Below are 23,645 nucleotides of genomic sequence, written 5' to 3' on the forward strand. Positions count from 1 at the left end.
ACTCTGGGTGATTTTTATTTCCTGAAGCTGATGGAAACACCTTTTTTTACTATTATTATTCCTGATTGTTTGGGGGTTCTTTTATACAATCAGACCTTTCATCCTTTCCTGTAAACATCAGCTATTAGAGCTGTAAGCTTACCGTAACAAGGGAACTTTTTCCAGATCAAAGAAAATTCAATATCTGCTTTCTTTAAATATACACAATATGAAAGCCATTGGGCTTGCCTTTTAATATTTCCAGATTTATACAAAGGAAGGAATACATAGAACTGTGTGAGTGACAGCTTATGTGTTTGGAGCCTTCTTGCATTTTTATGGCATTAAACACAAAAACCGCAAACATCTCCTAAGCAGTATATCACCTTTTCTACGTTTGAATGATTGAACGAAAAGGGAAGTTGGGTGCTCAGTAGCCAGATAAACAAGAACTGCTACTGTCAATGTTTAAAAAACTTGGTTTAGGCCAGGTGATTAATCTGTCAAAAAGCAGAAGCAAGGACTTTTCTTTACAAGACCGTTGGCAACACAGGTAGGATATCTGTATTAGAAATGCAGTCAAACATTCCAGAACTGTGGAAATCACTGTTATTTTCATCAGTGTCTGAGGTAACTATTAGAAGGATAACAAGTTAATGTTCTCAGAGTATTTTTCAATATTTTGACCTTTGTAGTAATGTGGAAAAAGCCATTTCCTATATTAAAACAAGAAAAGTTAACTCAGAAACAAGGTATTCAAGCTCTTCTAGAGTCCCATAGCTTGCTGTTTCTCAATATACAAGTGTCACAAATTCAAGTTGTCATAATTAACGTAGTACTGAAATTTTTAGGATTGTCTGTGTATTCAAGTTACATCTAATTCCATATTTAAATAGGATGCGATGTCTGATAATAATTGCTTTAGAAAGAGAATCAATGAAAAAGGAGGTCAGCCTGGATTTTGTACGAGAACAAAGTAATTCTTAGAATTCAGCATCACTTCCTACCAAATTCAAATCTTTTTTCAGTAAATTCTGTAAGTTTATTGCCTACTACCTCATTATTGCCTATCCTGTTATCTGCATGAAGGTAGAGACGTGGTCTGTACAAATGTGAAAACTGTTGTACATACACTTTAATAGATTGTCTGCTTTTGATTAATAAGATAAATAAATGGAAGGTGCTTGTGTTCAGGTAGAGAGTTTAATAATGTTCCGTTAAGATAAAGCAGATTCATCTGAAAAATCAGTGTTCAAAATGGAGCTATTTTTCTGCCTGGGAAAAGCAAATGAGGTTATAGTATCCAAATAAAGACCTGGTTTGTAGTCTTTCCATCCTTTCTGTCAAGTGATATGTTATGCCACCAAGTGATTTTAATTAATTTTTTTTATGGATTAGCTTCATAGCCATGCTCCAGCATGAAACACTCTGAATTTCAAACTAAGGTCTTACTGTCTTTTAAACTGTGATCTTAGACTGATACACAGTTTATACAGTGTATAAACATTTTTCTAACGGCAGTAGTCTTTCTGACAGGCAAGTTGGAGCTTTGTGCTTGTTCTACTAGTTCCAGTTTTGCTCAGTATAGTAAGTGACAAGCAGGACATGCACGTAGAACTGCTCTTTCAAAACTATGTTTCTTTTTCTTCTCTTTCCTTGATTTGAAAATACATTTTATGCCATTTGAAGAGACAATATTGCCGTTTCTGTTGAACTGTAGAACCACTGAAGAATATTCTCTGCATATAGCTGTTCTTTAGTGGTAGCATTTTTGTGATGAAACAAAGTGCAAAATGAAAATTTCTGTTATAGTAGCATTCTCTCTGCCATTTCTACGTTTCTGTGATATACTTAGGTCAGCTGGTTTCAATACATGTCTAGGTATATGCTCTGACATACTTTGTGGTTGTTTAAAAATTGGCTCTAGGTTTAAAACTAAAATATTTCCTTGTAACGCTCACTGTTTTGGTATGTGCTTTTTTAATATCACATGCTTCTCAAAAGTCAGAATTCTGACAAAATATTTATTTCTGTTAATGCTCCATCTTTAGTAACAAAAACTTCATTTCCTGGTCTGTGAGCTTGAAAATAAAAAGTTTGAAAATGGTAATTTTTAATTAATGTAAATCACTTAGAATATATATCGTCCTAAGTGAAAATGTCTTTTCTCCATCCATATAAAGACAGTAAATGTTTTAAGCACTCCTTGGTTTTAGAAGTACAAATTACATCAGTTTCTTTGAAGTTTTCAGACTGTATTCACTTGTTCAGAAGCATTTCTTACCAATGGATTCTTCCTAAGACTAGCCATAACACAGATGAAGCTGACAAATATTCTGTAGACATTTCACTTCAAAAATCTGTATATGTTATTAATTCCAAGCAGATGTTTGGCTTAAAGACTTTGACAAACTGAATTCCAACTCTATATTGGCGTCAGCATAATGTGTGCAAGAAGAATGTTAAATGGATTATTCTGTAGTAAAAATGTACAGCTAAGAGTGAAGAAAATGAACAAAGTGGGGGGGGTGTTTGGTTGGTTGGTTTTCTTATTGGTTTCACCATGAACTTGATGCACCAGGCAGTGGGAGTAAGTGCCATCTCCCAGCTGCCCCTATAACGCTGTCTGAAAGGGAAATAAGCCACTGTTCCTGGAAAGTTAAAAAGATGAAGTTTTCAGGTCAGGAGTCTTCTATAGAAGCTGGCTGTAGCGAGCCTTGGTACAATACTCATCAGCAGAGTTCAAATAAAACATGTAACAAAAGATGATAGAAATGCTTTTTGATATACTTGGACCACAGAATTTTTCTGAAGGGCTGTTGCCCAGAAGCTTTCATCCCAAGTTCACCACAAGGCTGTACTCATCCCAGGTACTTTTTTCAAAAGTCTGATAGCATGTGTTGCACAGACTGCTGAATAAAGTAGTTAGATAGCTGTCTTCAGTGCGAAGGCTGTATTATTTTTCATTTCTTTATTTTTTGCTTTTGAAAAATCATGCAATTAGATTTTATGCAACCATTTTCTCTGATTCATTGCACTTAAAACTTAAGTAATTTTACTTAATTGGCACAGTGTAGGATTGGGGTTTTTTTCGGCTGATGGAACATCACCCAAAGGTGAACCATGAGAAGGTGTCCTCTGGCAAATGGAGAGGAGAACCAGAAGAGCTACAAGGATGTTACTGGAACCCAATGGGAGTTGGAGTATTGTATGTGAGCAAAGACGAGCGTAGATACCGCATACCCAGTTTCCCTTCACAACGCTGTCTCATTGTTAAGCACGATGGTCTAGCAAGAGAGGCAACCACCATTAGTATACCCTTATGCTGGGAACTCAGTAATCTATCCAATGTTGAGGTTTAATCTAGTTGTTGAAACATACTTACTTTTTTTCTTCATATAACTTCATTGGGTAGGTAAAATGAAAAATCTTGACACTTGCTAGAGAAAAATGGAAAATATTTTCTTTTTTTTTTTTTTTTTTTGTCCAAATGAGCTATGGACCTTATACTATTCCTTCATATTTCTTCTGTGACACTGAAATTGAATCAAGTATCAGTCTGTTCCATAGTAAAAAGAGAACCTTGGTGATATGGACTGAAGTCATAAACTGATACCGTTGAAAGTATGGTATATAGTGAAGTTGTGTTATTATGATGCATACATAAGATCTCATTCTACAAAAGACAAGGGGGATTGTAGTTCAAACAAATAATATAACAAATATGCTTCAACTGTAATATTAATGAATTTATAGAAGAGATAGTGTGCTTTAATTTCAGAAGTTGCATATCTGGGTGTAAAATATACACAGGAAGACACATCACAATGTCTCAATTTTTAATATTTTTTTTCAATCAATTCTGTTTAAAATTTGATGTTTTAAAACAGATCTCTCTACTATGCTTGGTAAGTTGACTTTTGCCACCAGGAATAGTTTGGGATCCTCTTTCAGCTTTTAAATAGTCTAAGTTTCAGAAATGTTGTGTAAGTTTTAACTAGTAAGAGTTGTGATTGTTACTGTAGTTTACTGGTTTAGACGAAACTTAATTCTTCATGGAGGTTATGAATAAGTGTGTGTTTCAGGACAAAGCATGTCTAGAAAACCTTGGTTTTCTCCTACAGTTTTAAGCTATGTTTCAGAATAATCACGATCAACCTTAGATGGCTAAAAACTTCAATAGCCTTTATTTTAGTGGGAAAGGGCTTTCCTTTCATAGGAAATTAATGTTGGCTTGGTGAAATTTGCATTTCTAAAGGACATATTCATCAAAATCTTTCAAAGACTGTTTCTACTTCTGCCCTTATTAGTTAGCTTTTCTCAAATCTTTGTAACCTGGATTTGTTAATAAAGGAAATGGATAATGGATAATATCAGCAGTGTGATGTCAGAGATTTGAGTTTTTTCTGAACTTTTTTCACCACTCTGCTGGATTTACTTTTTCAATGAACACCATGAAATCAGTCACCAGCCTCAGCTGTCAATTCTAAGAAAAACTTTGGTTTCCTTTTTTTAAGTTTATAGCTTGTCTGTCATGTGAACATTGGATTTTGTTATGCTATCTCCCTGTTCGGGTTTCTTTTTTTAAAAAAATAAGGGGGTTGTTTTCTAATTGCATTCTTATTCAGGCAGAATGGAAGGTAGCTGGTATGACCATTAGCTTCAGCAATTATGTAATTGCTTGTTGGTTGTGGTTTTGGTAGTTACAGTAGAGTTTACAGATAGCTAGAAAAAGTGGGGGCAAAGCATTGGTGTTAGTATCTGTGTGCTTAATGGAAGGAATATAATTGGTGCTTCAGTGTTCTTTAACTGTAAAAACTTGGTGTTGAATGTGGAAAATTTAATATCTCTTTCTTCTTTATTTGGAAGGAGATGAGGGGTTTGTTCTGTTTCTGGTTTTTTTGGAGGGGGGACAAAGAAGTGTGATGAGGAAATTTATATGACCAGTTGGAAAAGAAAACTTTTCCTCTCAAGTTGAATTATGGATCAAAAGTTTGGTCCAAATAGAGAGCAATGCATTTTAACCTGTAATGTTGGTCTGTCCAGTGTCAAGACAGGCAAATCATTCAGCCTTGGCTGTAATGCCAGAGATCAGTGGGCAGACAGGAACATTTTATTATGCCATGTACTGAAAAATAATTTGATTAATGCATATATTTGGAAAGATTTTGTTTCTTTTGTAGGTGGCTTGTTTTTATTATTGCTTCCATTAGCACTGGTTTTGTGATCTTAAAAAGCAATCAGTATAAATAGGACAGTAATTTTTTGCCACATTCACTTACCAGATTTGATAGAATTCTTTGAGCAATAACTCTTCAAACTATAAAGGACTTACCCATCAGAAATCTCATTAATAATATAACTTATGAGAATGGTGCCTTTGGGACCTTCAGCTTGCAGGATCTTTTGTGCAGAAATTTAGGACTGCACAGATGCCATACATAATACAACTGAATTTTTGGTGTCTGGTAGTAACGTTTCTTTTTGTTAGTAAGCTTATGAGTGCCTGTTGTGGTTTAACCCCAGCTAGCAGCTAAGCACCATGTAGGCGCTCACTCACTTCCCCCCACCCAGTGGGATGGGGGAGAGAATTGGGGAAAAAAAGTAAAACTCATGGGTTGAGATAAGAACAGTTTTATAGAACAGAAAAGAAGAAACTAATAATGATAATAATAACAATAATAAAATGACAAGAATAGTAATAATAAAATGATTTGAATATACAAAACAAGTGAAGCACAATGCAACTGCTCACCACTTGCCGACTGATGCCCAGTTAGTTCCCAAGCAGCGATACCCCCAGGCCAGCTCCCCCCATTTTATATACTAGGAATGACGTCACATGGTATGGAATATCCCTTTGGCCAGTTTGGGTCAGCTGCCCTGGCTGTGTCCCCTCCCAGTTTCTTGTGCCCCTCCAGCCTTCTTGCTGGCTGGGCATGAGAAGCTGAAAAATCCTTGACTTAGTCTAAACACTACTGAGCAACAACTGAAAACATCAGTGTGTTATCAACATTCTTCTCATGCTAAATCCAAGACATAGCACTATACCAGCTACTAGGAGGAAAATTAACTCTATCCCAGCTAAAACCAGGACAGTGCCATACAGCAGTCTTGGTTCAGGTGAGAACGATATTCATGAACTACACAGGCCATGTTACTTGGCGGTATCCCAGTGAGCAGCAATATACAGAGCATGTTCAGGAAGGAACATTATTTAGAAGTAATTGCTCTTTTGTGTTTTCCTTTGCAAATTTGTTCCCTGAAACTTGTATTCTTAATTTCTTGTATATTTCTGTGTTTTTATTTTTTGACCTGGAAGAGTTAGGTTATGAACATCCCTATATAATCCTTAACCCTGAAATTTTTACACTGTAGGGGGGATGTTTCACAGCCCAAATTGCAAAGTTCCAGAAGCTTATGGTACCAGAGGGGTTATTGCCATGAGTGTGCATATAGAAGACTTGTAGGAAACAAATTACACATTTTTTTCCCCCCAGTTTTTGGTGTCAGTATATATCCAGTGGCAAGTTCTGCTTCTTATCCATGTCTAGTTTTTGCATGGAGGCATCTAGAATGAGTTTCTGTAGAAGGCTGGAAAGATAGATGAGGAAAGGATGGTTCTTCACCAGCTGCGTATCCCCAGCTCCACGGCAGGAGTCATGCTTTGGTATCAGAATTGCTCTCTTTGTAAGAAGTGGTGAACAGCGGTGGTGGGGGAGACAGACTCACAGAGCTTTTTGCATTTCTTCTTGGTTTTCTTTATACCATGAAACAAGAGGGGCAGGGTTTGATCCTTGACACCAGTGCCAGGAAGCACAAAAGTGGATTGCCACACTGCTTAGGGGTTGCTCCTTCCCTTCCCCAGCCTGTGAAACACACCAGTCCTAGCACATAATTTCTGTATATTATTTTCAGTTATGATGTCTCAAATACTACAAGGACTGAATTTCAGCATACGAAGTAGAACTTTTACAACGTGAAATGGGAGGTACATGTGTGACACACACAATGGTAGATGGAGCCAAAATTGATACAGTTTCATCAATAGAGCTTTAGAGAGTCATCACTGGAATAATTTGTCCGCCCAACTGTGGACAGGCATTTTCTTAATGACAGATAATTAGAGCAGTCCTGAAAAGAACAAGGGAGAAGTTACCAGCAGTTAAAATGGAGGACCAAGAGCTATGTGCAAAGTTGCTTCCTCTAATTTAGCTGTGTAGGCTATGTTAACGTGGTGGCAGTCCACTCTGTTCCTGTTTCCATTGACATCTGTGTCTTAAATATCTTGTTCGTTTATAAAATACATACTTAAACAGAGAGGAAAATAAAAAGCATACCAACAAAATGTGCCAAAATCTGTAATTGTAAGTTAATACTGGTAGTGGCAGTGTTTGGGATTTCTTCCATTATTCTGTTTTAGGGGCCCATTGCTGTTTGACCTGTGTCTCTCCAGTTCTTTTAACATCTTGCTTCAATAAATCCAAGGTTTCTATGAATTTTGCTGGGAATATGCTTTTAGCATATAGCCTAAAGGACAATAACAAGACCATGTCACTGACCAGGATGTTAGTTGGCCTGTTTTTATTACCTTTTCACAGAATATAAAGTATGTTTTGAAAGTATATTCATTTGAAAGTCCTGTGTTAAACCCTTTTCTTTCTGTTACCCCTTAGGGTATCACCACTTCAAAAATCTGAAGTTGTAGAAATGGTTAAAAAACAAGTTAAGGTAGTAACTCTAGCGATTGGTGATGGAGCAAATGATGTTAGTATGATACAAACAGCACATGTTGGTGTTGGTATTAGTGGGAATGAAGGTCTACAGGCTGCTAATTCTTCAGACTACTCAATTGCTCAGGTAAGTCATTACACTGTAAAATACTACAATAAAGTAGTTTAGTATCAGATTAATATTGGTGTATGAATGTTCTGATTGTATGTTTGTTCATTTTTCATTTTTTGCAGTTCAAGTATTTGAAGAACTTGTTGTTGGTTCATGGAGCCTGGAATTACAACAGAGTAGCTAAATGCATCTTGTATTGTTTCTACAAGAATATAGTCCTTTATATTATCGAGGTAATTTTACAGTAAATTAAATATTACTTCTTGAAAGTAAAAACTTTATTATTTTGAGCTTTTGATCATTATATATGATTTTAAAGAAGCATTTAAACTGTCACTAAACACTTACTAGTACTGAATCTTGGTTTTTAATAAACTGATTAATATTAGAGTGATTTCTTTTTTTACTTTAAAAGACCCAATTGTCTAATTGTCTAATATTTCTAATAGAAATATGTACTAAATATTAGTATTGAATGTTTGTGTTGCATAATACTGCTAGCTTATTAAAATTCTGTATCTATAACATCATTACAGTATTTAAGGAATACAGTTACAAGTAGCCTCTACCAAGAGATGTAGGTGGTTAAGCTCTTTGAGCTGGTGTCAGTAACTGTCCAGTTTGCAATCTGAAGCCCTTTTTCAGGTCACTGTTGAACTGCAGGGCTGTTGCTGTTCAGAACAGTAGTTAAGGTTTTTACATACCTTTCACTTGTTGATGGCGTAACTGTGCCTCCTTAGGCTCTAGTTCATGAACAGGGATACTTTCCTGACAGTGGCTGACCTGGTTTTCTCTCCTGGGATTTTAAGGAAGCTGGAGTCTTGTGAAAAATAAAGTAGTATGAGGGGACTGTGTTGTAATAAATGTACATTTATTGGTAGGTATGGTTAAGACAGCAGTATAGCTATAGTTTTCATGATCTTCATGACTGCATGGCAACCTTAAAATTTGGAATGTATTTTTAAATGGGTTTTTAATTTTTTTTTTCTCCCTCCCCTTCATTTACTGTTTCTCTTTTTCTTTCAATAGCTGCTTGCTTTCTTATAGCCAAATATGTATCTAGTAATTATGTTTATAATTGATTCAAACTTTGTATTCACAATGATACTTTGGGTTAAAAATGTGGAAAAAAAACCTAATTTGTTGCAAAGCTTGATCACAAAATAAGTTTTATAGGTCAGTCTTCTGTATTTTTACGCTAATGCGGTTAGCAGTTATTCTTAAAACTTTCTTAGGTTTTTTGAATATATTTTCAAATTAATATCTTAAACTTGTGCAGTATGTGTCTGGTTTTTACTGAAAGAAAATGCCTTATTTCTGTTAGCCCTGATGTAAACATTAGGTTAATATTTCCAATTGTGATATTTATGTATGTGATCTTACTCTTGCAATATTTGAAAATACTTTAAGTATCTTTTTATGTACAAGTGTTGTAGCCAAAAAGTGTGCGTTTTTCTTAGCATATTTTTTACATTTTCTAAATTTTCCTTTTTTCTCTTTATTGTGTTATTAACATAAATAGATTTAAATCTATAGTAGCAAGCTTGTAGCCTGTTTAGAAAGACTTAAAGTAGGAAGCCATAGAAAAAGCAAATCCATTAATGATCCTTTATTGCTTTAGAAGTGATGGCAGACTTTAGATCCTGCATTTCAAAAGCTGAATATCTGATTAAATGATCAGACTTCCAGAAGTACTGATTAGCAGTAGTTCTTGAAGTATTTGAAAAAACAGTATTAATGTATACTTTGTGTTTATAGAAAACATACAAAGTTGGGCTTTAGAACATACTACCTTATTTTTCTTAATTTGCTGTCATTGTCACCTGCAAACACATTGTAAATTTATAACTTAAATCAGATATAAATATCCCACAGTTTGTATTCTTCGTGGAAGAAAGTTAAATGCGGGGTACAGCGATCATAGTCTAAAAATACAAAAGACTAGAAGAGGTAGTCTTGGCCTCCTGAGTGGATGGAAGGGCAAAGAGATCATTTTTATATGGGTTATGACCCTTTATATATAATGCATACAAGCATTTTACCACATACACCTTCTCTGAAAGACGACTTCTGCTTGAATTCCTGTATACCCAACGTTTGTCAGTTCAGAAAACTTTCACAGATGTTAATAGCTCATGTCAATACTGTGAGTGAATGGGCAGAAATTCATCATTGAATGTCTCTAGAAAGGACAACTGCCAGTCTTGAATCTCTCTTTTCAGTTTTTTGTACGGATCAGGCGTGGGAGCAGAGAGCTCAATGAGTATTTGTAAGCTGCTGCTTACTATGCAGAAATGCTACATCAGGAAAACGTCTGTGAAGCTTTTGTGGCCACGCCTCCTCTGTCCTGGAGTTTAGAAAATAATACTATGAAAGGCATGTCTGGAAGTTGCTTTAAATAAGTTTCCTTTTATTAGCTGACAAGAACTAAAAATACCTACCTTTACTTAATAGATGCATATTATATTTTTAAATGTCTGCTCAGTACTAATCAAACAAGTAATGTAGTAGATTCCTTTTAATCTAAAATACAGCCCTTTTCCTAGGCATTTGTGGGGTGATACAAAATAAGTGCTATTGGTTTCTTGGTTCAGAAAATGGTAAAGGTTTGTAGTAATACTCCTGCACACTGATTAGTGTTTATCAACATTTAAACTCCTATTCATAAGAAACTAGAAGTGATCTGTAATAACTTTCTCTACTCTGTGTCTTGCCTCTATAGATATTTAAACACAGACCTCATCTTTTGTATAGGAATAGTCCCAGTAACTTTAGAGGTTATATTCTGAAGTATCATTCTAAATGGCAAGTGAAAACTTTGAATCTCTAATAGTCTGCTAATGTGCATTATTAAGCCTGTGCCGAGCCTCACACTCACATAGGATGCATCTATGCAGAGTCTCATACTTATTTTGAGGGGGCTGTCATTACCTTATAATGATAGTTGGGATTGATATTGATCCAGTGATTGAGAACTCCTTTGTGGATTGGTTTTGGTTTTGTAATTACCATTACTGCATATACCCTTGTTAAACTACTCATTTTGTGCAGTTATGTAAATTTCCCTTCAACATCAGAGAGACAAAATTTTCCTATTCCTACTTTTTGTTCTGCTAGCTAGCAATAACTAGTAATAACATAAAATAACTTTCATGTTAAATAAAAATGTTTACAATTTAAAAAAATAATCTTTGAAGATCTGCATAGGTCATTCATGTTTCATGTAGGGGAAAATTCAAACAAACAAGTAAGAGACCAGGACACAAGCAGAAGAAACAGATGCCTAGAGTTCGCATTTAAAGCTTAGTCACAGATACTTAAACATGGTCATTTGTAACAATTTAAGTGATACTACATAAACAATTCAATTCTACTAAGTAATTAGAGCTGTAATGGCCTCTTTTTCATTCGGTAAACTTTGGATGATGGTTACCTACTCCCCCCCCCCCCCCCCCCCCCCCCCCCCCGCCCCAAGCCCTTTTCATCCCACTGCTGAGTTACAGGCTTTCTGCTGCTCATGTCCGTAACTGAAGTTTACCATTTTGTTCCTGATTCCCTTTGCCTGACACATCAGATGAATGCCTGTGGTCATATTGAGACCCATATCATGTATAACCCCAAACACGAGTAGGCTTTCTGTGTATACTCACACTGCTTCTGAGCTGTAGAGTTTAGGGGCTCTTGTTCAGTATGCCACAGAGTACTTAATGTATGCAAACTGCATCAAGTTCAGTTTAAAATACAGACAGCAGAAAGTGATTGTGGTCGTGCCCGCATTTTTTGCATTATGTGGTTTGAAAACTTAGAAATACAAGGATCTGCATTGAGGCCTGTCTCATTTTAGATGGACTGTGAACCTAAATCTTTTATTTTCAATGGAAATTATGTAGCCGCTGAACTATAAAATGGTCTGAATTTTCACTTTCCCCTCATTTACATAGTCTAAATTACTTCTTAAGGACACCTATCACCTGTCCTTCTGTACAGGGGTGCTAGATTAGTAATTTGAGCTCTTAGAGTAGGACCTATGCCCTAAAAGAGAAGTGGCTGAGTCTGCTCCTAAATTAGTATCATGTACAACATGGCCTAAAAACTTATTTTGCAGGTACAGCTGTCTTCCTTGTCCATCATAATTAGGATGAAAGACACTTGTGCATGAGTAAATTTCCCACTGTGAAGCAAGTGTTTGTTGTCACTCACAATTAATAATGTAATAAGCACCATAGTAGTTTTTTCATGTATGGTTAAGAGTGTAATTTTCTAGGGTCGGAGGTTTCAAACTTAGGGCAAGTAGGTGGCTTATTTTCTTCCCCTCTTACAGTTTGAGATGAGGGCCATATTTATCCTTCCTGCACTTTTTTTCCCTTCTACATCTGCTAATTATTTTTGAGTCATAGGTGTCCTTAATGTGAACATTCAAATACTATCTTGTAAACAGTAGAAAATCCATGTTTCTGCTTAGATATTAAAGGTGCTCTGTCTCTTGTAGTAGTATATCTGGTATTCCACTAAATACTACTATTTCTACTACAGAGGGCATTGTTTTTAGCCACATTAAAAGGTTTCTCTTCCCAGCCATTTTTTTGATAGATTCAACAAGAACTTTAGAACCCAGGGGTGCTACCAAATTTCATTTCTTCTTGGCTTGAATCTAGAACTCTCACCAAGATATGTTCCAGTTCCTTATTCCACTAAACTGAACTAAAATGCCTATAAGTTGCATGCTTTCTTTGGAAGAAAGTAAATGCTAAGATTTCAGGAAGTTAGTACTATGCCTTAAAGGATTTCTTTACAATTCTACAGTAAAACTGGGTTTAGTTTAAATAGCTTGAAAATTTTAACTCCTGTACAAAATAAAATAGAAAGCAGCAGGGTTTTTAAGGAATAAAATGATGCATAGCGTTTCTGAGAGGCTTGGTAGCAACTTCATATATGCCATTCCATTATAAATTAAAATTTTATCTTAAATGCTTGCATATCTTTAAAACAGTTGCTCCAAAACATTTTCAAGTGTTGCTTAACATCGCTTGCCTTTAATAGTAGTTGAATATGTGGAATAGATTCAGTACACATATTTAAGCCTTTCTCTTTAAATTAGAGTTTTGTAACATTGTGACTGCGAGGTAAATCACAACAGAAAGTTAATGTTCTTTACATATACTCCTTGGTTATGAAGGGTCAAGTATATATCTGCTTGTGGCCTGTTTTATTTTCTTCCTGGAGAGTAGTACTTTTGTTAAATTCTGTCTGAAATTACCAGCAATGAGATGTACATATATTTATGCCCAACTACTGAGTCACATATTCTCTATTAAAACTGGCCTTTTCCACCACCCTAACTCTTTCAAATTAAGAATTCTAAAAGTTACTCCAGTATTTGATACAAACAAGAAAAAAAATTAAGGGGTAAATGTGTCCTTCACTCCTCTGCTAAGAGCTGTCTTCCTAGCCATCTTCTTAGGTTGGGAGTAGAATAATGTAGGAACTAGGTATAATAAGAAGGTTGAAAAGAGAGAAGGCAGTTGAGGAGCACAACTTGTATCCAGCACTGGTAGTGAGGTTCTGAATTAGGTTCACACATTTAGCTTAGTTGTAAAACATCCAAAAAACTGTGCTGATGTTGAGTGCGTAATTAATTGTTCAGTAATGAACAACCGATTATGCACTCATCTCACTCCCTCATACTTAACTACTGAGAAGCTGCTGCTAACCAATGTCTGCTAAATTCATCACAGTTCAATCATAACTCCTCTTTCAAAAGTCAAAAATCAAAATACACAAGAGCTTATAAAAATCTGATTCAACCAGCAAGTAATTCTATTATGTTTTCAGTGAATAGACTGAAAGGTTAGAAAGCAGTGCTTGTTACTGTTAAATCAACCAAAGTAAAGAAATTTAGTGTTATAAGACTTCAAAAAATTCAGCGGGTTCTATATGTCTGTTTTGCAGCTGCTAACATTCATGACTTTGCATGCAATCTTGTTCCAATAATTGGCCACCAAAAAAAAAAAATCTACTCTTCATTTATTGGTTGAACAAATAGCAATTTCAGCTGGATTTTACCATTTTTAGTTTTAGTAGTTGCTAATTTCAGGGGGTTTTCCATCTCAAAGTATTCACAAACATGTTCAAACATTCCATCACATGATAAAAAAATCTGAGCTTGGTCATAGAATCTGGTCACCTGGAGGCCAGCCTGGGTACATACTGATAAACACACATATTGATTGTAGCAATTTATGCTTCCATAATAAAGTCAAATGAAATGTGAACTGTAGGAAAGTCTTTACAAAGCGGCATCTAAAAATTCACTTGAAAAACAAGTCTTAAATTGAGTAGAATGTTGTTTAGATGATCCTAACTTCTGTCACCTTACAGCTTATGTTTGTTGTAGGCAATATAGTTTCAGTGTAACTTGTTAATAGCTGCTTCTCTACTTTTGTCATTGAACTAATATAAGCATAAAGTAAGAAACAGTAGAAAGCAGTCATGCTGCGTGCTATACTGAAAAGCATAAGAAAATGTGTTATCGTGCCTTTCAAATTAAATTTTAATTTTTTTAACCTTTCAGCAAAAAGCGATAAAACTTATGCAATGAAAGAGATATCCGATTGCCTCTCTAAAATACTCTGTAGTTGAGTTAGTGCTTGTTAACTAAGTAGTTGTAGTTGATTTGGTGCTCTGGTAAAGCCTCACCTTCTCGTAAGTTTCATATATGAGGAAAGAATATTGGTATAGTTTTCGGTTTCAAACTGCAGCTTACGGTATGAATTCTATTAGTTGGGAGGTTTCCTAATGATAAGAAGATGACTGCTTCTAATCTTTAGGTGTTTCCTGTGATTTATTCCCCCCCCCATATTTCTTAGAATTTTTATTTCATTAAGAATGAAGTACAATACAAATGCAGTGAGGTTAAATCACTCTTAAATACTTAAAGAACATGACATTTCTTCTGAAAATAGCTACGTCCTTGAAATATTCCATATTTCCATATTTAAATGGAATTGCTCACATATTTGACTAGATTGCCTATTAACTGTTCTTGAATGCAAGTTGTTATTTTTGTTTCAGATAGTTTTAAACCAGAACATTTTCAACTGTGTCGTAAATGTATTCCAGCATTACCCCTTTTTGTGAAGCTGAGGAAAAATCTGTTAATCATACCTTGCAAGACATTTGAGTAATATACAGTTCTCCTCTTTTTCAGATCTGGTTTGCATTTGTCAATGGGTTTTCTGGACAAATTCTTTTTGAAAGATGGTGTATAGGTCTTTACAATGTGGTAAGATGATTTCTGTGTTTTCGGTTATTTTCAACCATAATTGTGAAAGTTTCTTTAATAAGCAGTCTTTAAGCAAGTCCTTGCCTCTAAAATTTTGCTATATGGGGTTTTTTTTCATCCATCTACTAGATGTTTACAGCAATGCCTCCACTAACCCTTGGAATATTTGAGAGATCCTGCCGAAAAGAAAACATGCTGAAATATCCTGAGTTATACAAGACTTCCCAAAATGCACTGGACTTTAATACTAAGGTAGATAAAAAACATCAAATATAATTAAAGCAGAAATTAATAGGAATTCAGTATAGTTATCCTTTTTGTTCTGTGCTGCTCATAATTAAAAATTAAAGGGATTTTTATTGCTACTATTTCCAGTTGTCCACTTGTCCATAAATAGTGCAAATCATATTTACCCAATTTTAGCAAGTATGGAAATGGACAGCAAGCGTTTTATGTTTTTCAGCCCTGATTTTTTTTTTTTTTTTCTCTGCGGATAATAAAGCTGTCTTCTATGGGCAGAAGTGATTAGACCTCTCTGTCGCTGGGCTGTATGTGTTTGTACTGTTATATGGAAATGGATTACTGAAGCCTGTGGAGAAGTGTTGCAGAGGACAATAAGAACTGTCATTAGATTTGTAGAGGGAGGGACTTGGTACTATTCTTTGTCAATTTGGAGTTGTGACTTTATGGTTTAATTTTGAGTTTTTGGAAAAAATACTTGGAGACAGTTAAGAATGTGTCAGGGTAGATCAAAAGGAATCTGAGGCTACTTTTGGTGGGAAATGGGCAACGTTCATCTTGGAGAGACTAGCACAAGAAGTAGTAAAAGAATGTAGGACTCTTTAATACATAAAACATACACAATTTCTACAATATGTCCATAAATAATCTCTTCAAAAAACTAAATAAAACTTAAAAAAAAAAAAATGAAACTTCTTGCTGAATCTGCAATTTCATGAATGCTGTGATGTTTGTGAGAGTTCCTTCTGATTTTATTAGATTTTTTTCTAAATATAATTGGAACATTTCAAGTAATGTCACTGTATGTTGAACTTGGGGACATTTTCAATCTGTCATTGAATTAACAATGCCTACCTGTGTTGGTCTGTAGTAGATGTGCTGAGCTGGTGCAGCATACTTAGCTCTCGTATATCTGCCACTTGTGCTGTATAACCGGAGTACCCCTATCTATATAGAATTATTTGCCTAAACTCTCTTTGTTCATTGAAGCATGTGAGATTTTTCTCCCTCTTCCTCACTTCATCCATTCACCCACAAAAGTAAACCTGAAAGTTTTAAGAAAACTAGGGAAAATAGTTTCTTGTGCCACTGTGAATGCTTTAAAACTATCAGACTTCGCATGGTCCATTAATACAGACACTTTTGTGTTGTGTTTTAATAAATAATGTAAGTCATGTGTTACAATTGTTGGATTTTTCTGTTTTCACATAAGTCTATAATATTTTTATTATTGCACAGATGCGTTGTTGACTTCATTGGAAATTCTGTGGCTATTCGCATACAATGCTTGCTATGAGTAAACATCTACAAACTTGCCCGCTACAAATTCCCACCTGTATAAGTTGAATAGTTGGTGTTAAAGATTTGGAAACATTACAGCCTTGAATGTTGATGCAGATGTTTGTTATGGTAAAAGGGATCAAAGGTTATGAGGTCATGACAGAGGTTAAAGGATTAGCATGTGACAATAAGAATTGGTCAGGAAAATGGAAAAGTAGAACTAATTTTTCTTGCACCCACCTGTGCTTTCTGTCAAATAAAAACTTCTGGTAATGACATAGCAAGAAGGAGAGACAAAGGTTAATGAGTAGCACAAGTTCAAATGTGCAAACTATTGGAGTGTAAATTGGATCATACAACCTAGTGTAGTTGTATAATCTAACAAAAGACTTTGAGACATCGTGGAAAATGTTGTGAGGCAGGCAACTTAATTTCAATTGTTTGAACACCTTAACACTCATAATACACATCAGTTGGTTACAATAAAGGCTATGATTGTCAAAAGCGTTGTTAATGAAAAAACATGATTGCTATCCTGAACAAAATGGGTTACATATTTTTTATTAAGTCTTTTTATGTCTTTATACAATATATTATGGAAGGCATCAATAGGTTGTTTATCCTTAAACTTAATACAGTTCTCTTCAGAAGGCATATTTTACAAATGAAAATAAGTTTGAAAGTAAAATTTGAATTATGTAGCAAATACATTAAAGGAAGTTTAATATGATGAAGCTGTGCACTTCAAGAATGGAGCATGTAAGGAGAAATCTAAGGAAGATACTTTTATTTATCCTTTTTAATTCCTTTGTATGTGGAAATACATAGGTAGGTATATGTAAAACTCAGGTTTTGATTGTTCTACTGTCCAAATTTCTTATTACACAAAATGTAAATTATAAAAGCTAGAGTACTTTTTAGTTCCCTACTTAGAATGTAGCAATTGTTCCATTTGTCTGGTTTAGTTTAATTTTTCTGATGATATTCCCATATGTATACATTTTAATTTCCCTTCTGATTTGAAATTAAAAGGAGGAGATAATACACACTTTTTTTCAAAACATAAAAATAAACAAATGACCCATGAAGAGCTAAGAGGCAGAAAGTGCCTGTCAGTTATATTACTTCACAGTGGTGGCGTGACAGAAACACATTTTGTGAATCTAACACACAGATAAAGAGGAAGGTCAGGGTTCACACAGCTAGTTTATTGCAAATGGTTCTCATGGATTTTCTGTTTTCCCTTAGGTTTTCTGGGTTCATTGTTTAAATGGCCTCTTCCACTCATTCATTCTGTTTTGGTTTCCACTAAAAGCCCTCCAGCATGGTAAGTATTATGAAAAATAAAAATGTTGAAAGGTACGAAATATCTAAATACCTTCTTTTTTCTTAGGAAAGCTTTATAAATATGAAGAGTTTTGTGTGGTTAAATTTCAAGATACTATTTCTAGAACTAGAGCAGATGGAGTACATTTTAAATGTTTTATTTAAAACCTGTTTAAAAGTAGGAGTAATATTATGTATTTATGCATAAAACTATACTTAAAACCTGAAACAAGATGGAGAAAAAGAGATTGCAATTTAATTACGCTATTTTTTTATATAGTACGCTATCGTGGTAAATACCTACAAGATCCTAAATCACTACCATCCCTTGCATTGTCTCTTACATTTTGTAAACTTTTATGGCTGATGTGTATACCTTCTCTCCTGTTACTTCAGGGGCATACTAACCCATTAGTTTACATATATATATGAGTAGGCTTGTGGCAGAGGAAGCTGGGACATCTTGGACAGCTCAGTCCTGTCATTCTTCTAGTTCAACTGTTGTATATGCACCTGAGTTGCAGAAGAAAATGGGATGCTTGGGAGGAAGGCTGTATTAACTAGAGGAAACTTGAAAGCACTGTTTCCAGTTTGTGGGAATGTCTGGGAGGGGCAGAACTCTCATAGGGCTGGGGTTTTATTTTGCTTCCACTTTGTGGAGAGGAAAAAAAAAAAAAAAAGTGTGTACTTTGCAGCTTTTCTGTAAAATTAGTAGTCTTCTCAGTTTCCCTGATATAGCCAGGCAGTCTGCCCTGGCGTAGGGGACAAAAATACTCTCATGGACATTTTGGAACTGCTGAGACTAGGTAATGAGACGGTCACAGCTGCTTGTGCCCAAAAAGGTTAAGGGGGAAAACTTCTTGCAGAGTATTTTATACTCAGTGACTTCTGATGGGTAAAGAGAAGTAGGTAGCAGCCTGTTTTCTCTGAAAGGCCACTCACATCACACTGGATGCGAGTCCAGTGGCAGCGGTTTGCATTGGAGAAGTTTAGACATCCCAGGAGGAAAGAGGTGCCGAAATGTCAATGCGTACTGTAACACCACAACCTCGAATCCAAACAAAAATCCTCGTTCAAAGCTGTAGCCAATCCGTGTGAGAGATTTATGCATTACATGGTAGAGAAATGTTCATTGAGTATTTGTGGTGATGCAGAGCAGAGTTCCTGTAAGAATGGCAAAGCTGAGATACTTGCACAAGCGCTTGTGAGAGCACTGTAGCGCAGGCCTCTTCAGCTTGCAGCCCCTGGACTAGAACTGACGTGCTGGCAAGTGGCCTCTGTAAGTCTGAACAAATTGCCTTCTGTCTTCCTCTTTCATGCCTAGAGAAAGGCCAGGTGAGCAAGGAGAGCAGAAATGAGACCTGGGGATTGTGTACATGGTGGGCAGTATAACCAGTACCTGCCGTGGGTCCAGCTGGTGCAGAGTCCTGCATGAAGGGGAAATGAGCACAGGATGGGAGCTGCTGCTAATTAAATCTCTGATGGCTGTGTGTGTAAAGAGGAAAGGGAAATAATGCTGTTAGTTTTCTAGGAGGGAGCTGATGAATGCCAGAGAGATCCACCAGAGACAGGAACTTCTGAGAACAAGTCTCAGCCTCCACCTTCTTTTAGCAATGAAGAGGCGCAGGAGGATTCTGAGACATGAAAGGAGGAACGGAAAGAATGGGGGATAGCTCAGTTTTGTGCATAAGAGTGCTGAGTCCCAGCACTCTGACTGATGGGAACAGATTTAGCTGCCTGCCTATTCCTCTCTTTTATCCTCATTATGCTCTTTACTGCTAGGTATATATTGTTAAGCAGCAAAGTGCATATTTGAGCAGGTATCTATTAGAACATTGAAAATCAAATCTTGAAGATTGTGAAAATCTCTGAGCTCACAGTCATCCTTTTCTTTGAGCATTTTCTCCTGTTGACTCTTCAGTCTCACTTGCCCACCTCTTTCTTGCCTGTAAGTGGAAAATTTCAAACTGCATGCATTGTAGTGGAGTCTACCAAGAAGTATGCGATCAGAGAATAGGTATGGATTTGTAAGAATTGTCAGAATTTGCTCCATGGGACCTAACCATTGTACAGTACACAAAACTAGAGTCTTTGCACGCCATGTACTGTCATGCACATATGAAAAGTGACGAGGACATAAATCTTCACAGAAGCTTCTTCTGATGCAACTTTGTCAACATAACAGTGAATGAGAGTAGCCAAACTTATATGTACAAGTAAACCCACCAACTGGTCCCTCTTTTGTATAACCTTTAAAATGAGCTATGGTCTCGGCTTTGTTTTCAGTCTTCCAGAGCTCTTGTAGACCTTTGTGGTGTGCTGCTCTGTCCAGGGAGAAAGTTAAATTGGGGAAGTGCCAGGAATGCAACGAGTATCATTAGAGCTAAGGAGGCAGCTATTGTGAGCTCCTCATCTTAGAATGGGAGAGGGCTAGGTTAAGGAGGACTATTTGCAAGCATTTTTATTCTGTTTTTTTGTGTGACCTTTCACCTGCTGTCTCTTCTAGAATATCAATAAATAGAACTTTTTTTTCCTGTGATAAACTGGCCTCACAGGCCCTGAAAAGCTTCTAGAACAGAGCACTCTTCATCCGCAACTGACGTGAATTTCATTTCAAGCATGTGTAAAGGTGATACGAAGGCTGGAAAAACACTCAACACAAATATGAAAACATACTTAATTGGCAGCATTTAATATACCATATGCTAGCTGAGGATAGTGGGAAAAATAAATGTTTTCAACTACAGACCATTTTTATAAGCTTGTCACCTTCCTCTAACCAGCCCAATCAGAGGAGTTTTAAACCCCACCCCCCCAAAAAAAACCCTAAACACCTTGATTATTCCTTTTCCCCAAACACAGCTTTTAAAAAACATCCTTCCTTATGTGCTCTCAGCATTAGTGGGTTTGTTTGGTTGGTTGGTTTTTGTCTTGTACTTTTATCCTTCCTTACTACATGCACAGTATTTTGATCTCTCTTTATATGATGGCAATAAAAAGCAGTATCCCAGTGATTAGAACCTCTACAGCAGAGTAAGTGTTCTGGTTTAGCTGCAGTATATGAACAATCTCGAGTGCTAAAAATTTCTAAACTGAACATGTAAAAATTTAGCAAGCTCAATACTTCTAAATGAGAATGAGGAATTCCCTCTAGATAGTTCAGTTGTGTGTTGTCCCATGTCTGCCAAGAACATTCATAGAACTGGGATCAGAAAAGCCCGTTCTCTAGCAGTAGTCATAAAATAAGTTCTGTTAAATAAGCGTATATGCTCTGATTCAGAATTCAGAACTTAAGAACCACAGAAGATGTTGATTTTATGCAAACACATCTCTTTAGGGCACTGGCTCTTTGCATAAATGCTGTGTGTGTATCCGTATGTGCAAAATGGTATGTATTTATATGGATCCACAGATTTGAGTTGGGTAAATTTTGAAAATGTTATTAATAACAAGCATCTCAAGAATTAAAATTGAGGATCTTTTGTATTTTTACTTAAACTGAATCTCAGAAATAGGGATAAGAGCAAAGATAAGCTTCTATACCAAAAATATCCAGAATCAGTGAAAATCTCTCTAAGCTTTCTGTTTACTTATATGTTACAATCAATATACACTATAACTATTATATTTCATATTTTTCTGAAGATAAGATACTGTATCTGTGATCTTAAGAGTCACTCGAATTATTACTGAATGCAATATTACTCATGTTGGTATATGATGTTACAAAAAGGTCCTGTTTCTAGCGTAATTCCTGAAGTCACTGAAAGTTTTAAAGGACTAAAAATTATAAAAGTCATAGATCTCTACTGTTCAGTACAGTTCAAGGTGAAATCTGCTGTTTGTACCCTGTAGGAAGTGCTACCATCTGTTTTGTACCAAAAATAAGATTTTAGAGAGAGAGAGAGAGTGCTATTGCAGATATTTAAATGTTTAAATGTTTTTATTTTTATCACCATTTCCTTCTCCAGGTACTGTATTTGGCAATGGTAAAACTTCAGATTACCTGCTCCTGGGTAACACTGTATACACTGTAAGTCTTCCTATACCTATCTGGTGCTCTATCAGTGCACTATCTATATTGGCTCTATTTTTAACTCTTTGAGAGATGTGAGTTTATTATTATTTATAATTCTCTACATAGACGACTTGATTCACTGTAGTGCCTTAAGAATAAGAAATGGCTCTTGAATGACTCTTTGAGAAGCTTTGAAGTGCATTTTGCTTTCCAATTCAAGTTCTTAAAACAAAGCAGTTTAATAAAGATGCAGAAGATACATCTCTCCTTTACTGGAAGCTGTCTATTTTTTTAAGTAATGGGAATTGTAATTCCCTAATTAGCACGCTCATTAATTTAAGGTAAGTTTCTGCATTGGAGAAATCCTGGGTTATTGAATATGGAACTGGTTTGTGGACTTCTGAAGATACAACTCTGTTCTCCCTCTCGTAATTTGTCATGGGGCCTTGAAAGAGGGATAGAGCCACATGGAACCAAGGTTTGTGGGATGCCTCTTTGGAGACCGACAGAATTACACCTGACCCACACCTAACAGTAATCTTCTGTTACTCTCATAAATATTAGTCATTATTGGGGTTTTTCTTTTAATATTTTATCTCCTAGAATAAATTAATGAAGCTAAATGTCTGTTTTTCACTTGCTAGGTATCAGCGTTACCCAATAGATGAGGGTTTTCCAGGATCTCTCTTAGAAGCAAAATTAGACTTATGCTTACTCTCCTCTGTTCTTCAACATTAAGAGTTTTAACTAATTCTTCAACCTCCTGTTGTTGGCAGATACAAAAAAGAAATTAATTCTTCCATCAAAATAAGGGGGCTGTAGTACAAATACAAATGCCATCAAAATCTATTTCCTTACGGAATAGGGAAACATCATAACTGAAATAAAAGGAAAGTATTCTAGAATACATTGTAGTCCTTTGAGAATGTAGCTACTGTCAACATCTCCGGTGTATGAGAGAACATTTTGAGTAGTGTTTTCTGGTCAGCTAACCAGAAAGGTTAAAGAGCATAAAGGGCCAAGTAACCACAGCCCATTCTGTGTATTTCCTATTGCTGTGGCAGTTAAAATAAACTGTTTCTTCTGCCAGTCAGTACATGGACATTAAACTGGTTCTTTCAAGCACATTTAAAAATGGTTTGTTCACACATTCTCTTAAAAGTTTATTTGCTCTACACTTCCCTTTCCCCGTTCCAAAAGGCAAGCACAGCATGTTTTGTCAGCAGTAGTCACATATGATCATGCAATCTATCATATGATGGACTGATCTCCATTAGGGATGGATGGAACGTCCTGGGTAAGTGTTTTCTGTGCACGTCTTAATAAAATTAAGATGTAAGGCCACAGTCATTGTCATAGCTCAATCCTGACAGAAGTAGTTCAACTGACACAGGTCTATTTGTATTATCATCTCATAACACCGAGCAGTGTTTAAAAGTCAAGTCATTTATCTGAATGTCACTGCTTTCCCCAATATTGATAAATACTACGTAAGAATATCTACCAGAACCACCTGTTGTTCTAAGTGAAACAGGTTCTTCTTGGGGAGAGGCTCTCTGCACAGGGTTTTCACCCTATCTACAATTTTTTCATTGTTTAGTGTACTTAGAAGTTGCAACCTTGCTCCGTTCAGCAGAAGTTTGTTTTATGAATTGTATGCGCATATACATAATT

At 35.8% G+C, this 23,645-nt stretch overlaps 1 protein-coding gene across 7 annotated transcripts in view; it reads left to right on the plus strand.

Annotated features, from left to right (window-relative positions):
* ATP8A1 (ATPase phospholipid transporting 8A1) overlaps positions 1-23,645 on the plus strand; it is a 130,303-nt gene that overhangs the window by 75,229 nt on the left and 31,429 nt on the right. For all 7 annotated transcript variants that reach the window (XM_052780156.1, XM_052780155.1, XM_052780158.1 and 4 more), the window contains 6 exons: positions 7,656-7,839; positions 7,947-8,057; positions 15,032-15,106; positions 15,236-15,358; positions 17,876-17,954; positions 21,925-21,986. In XM_052780156.1, the coding sequence (XP_052636116.1) occupies positions 7,656-7,839; positions 7,947-8,057; positions 15,032-15,106; positions 15,236-15,358; positions 17,876-17,954; positions 21,925-21,986 (634 nt within the window). The remainder of the gene's footprint in view (positions 1-7,655; positions 7,840-7,946; positions 8,058-15,031; positions 15,107-15,235; positions 15,359-17,875; positions 17,955-21,924; positions 21,987-23,645) is intronic.

The sequence above is a fragment of the Harpia harpyja genome, chromosome 2 (assembly GCF_026419915.1).
Source record: "Harpia harpyja isolate bHarHar1 chromosome 2, bHarHar1 primary haplotype, whole genome shotgun sequence".
Taxonomy (NCBI): domain Eukaryota; kingdom Metazoa; phylum Chordata; class Aves; order Accipitriformes; family Accipitridae; genus Harpia; species Harpia harpyja.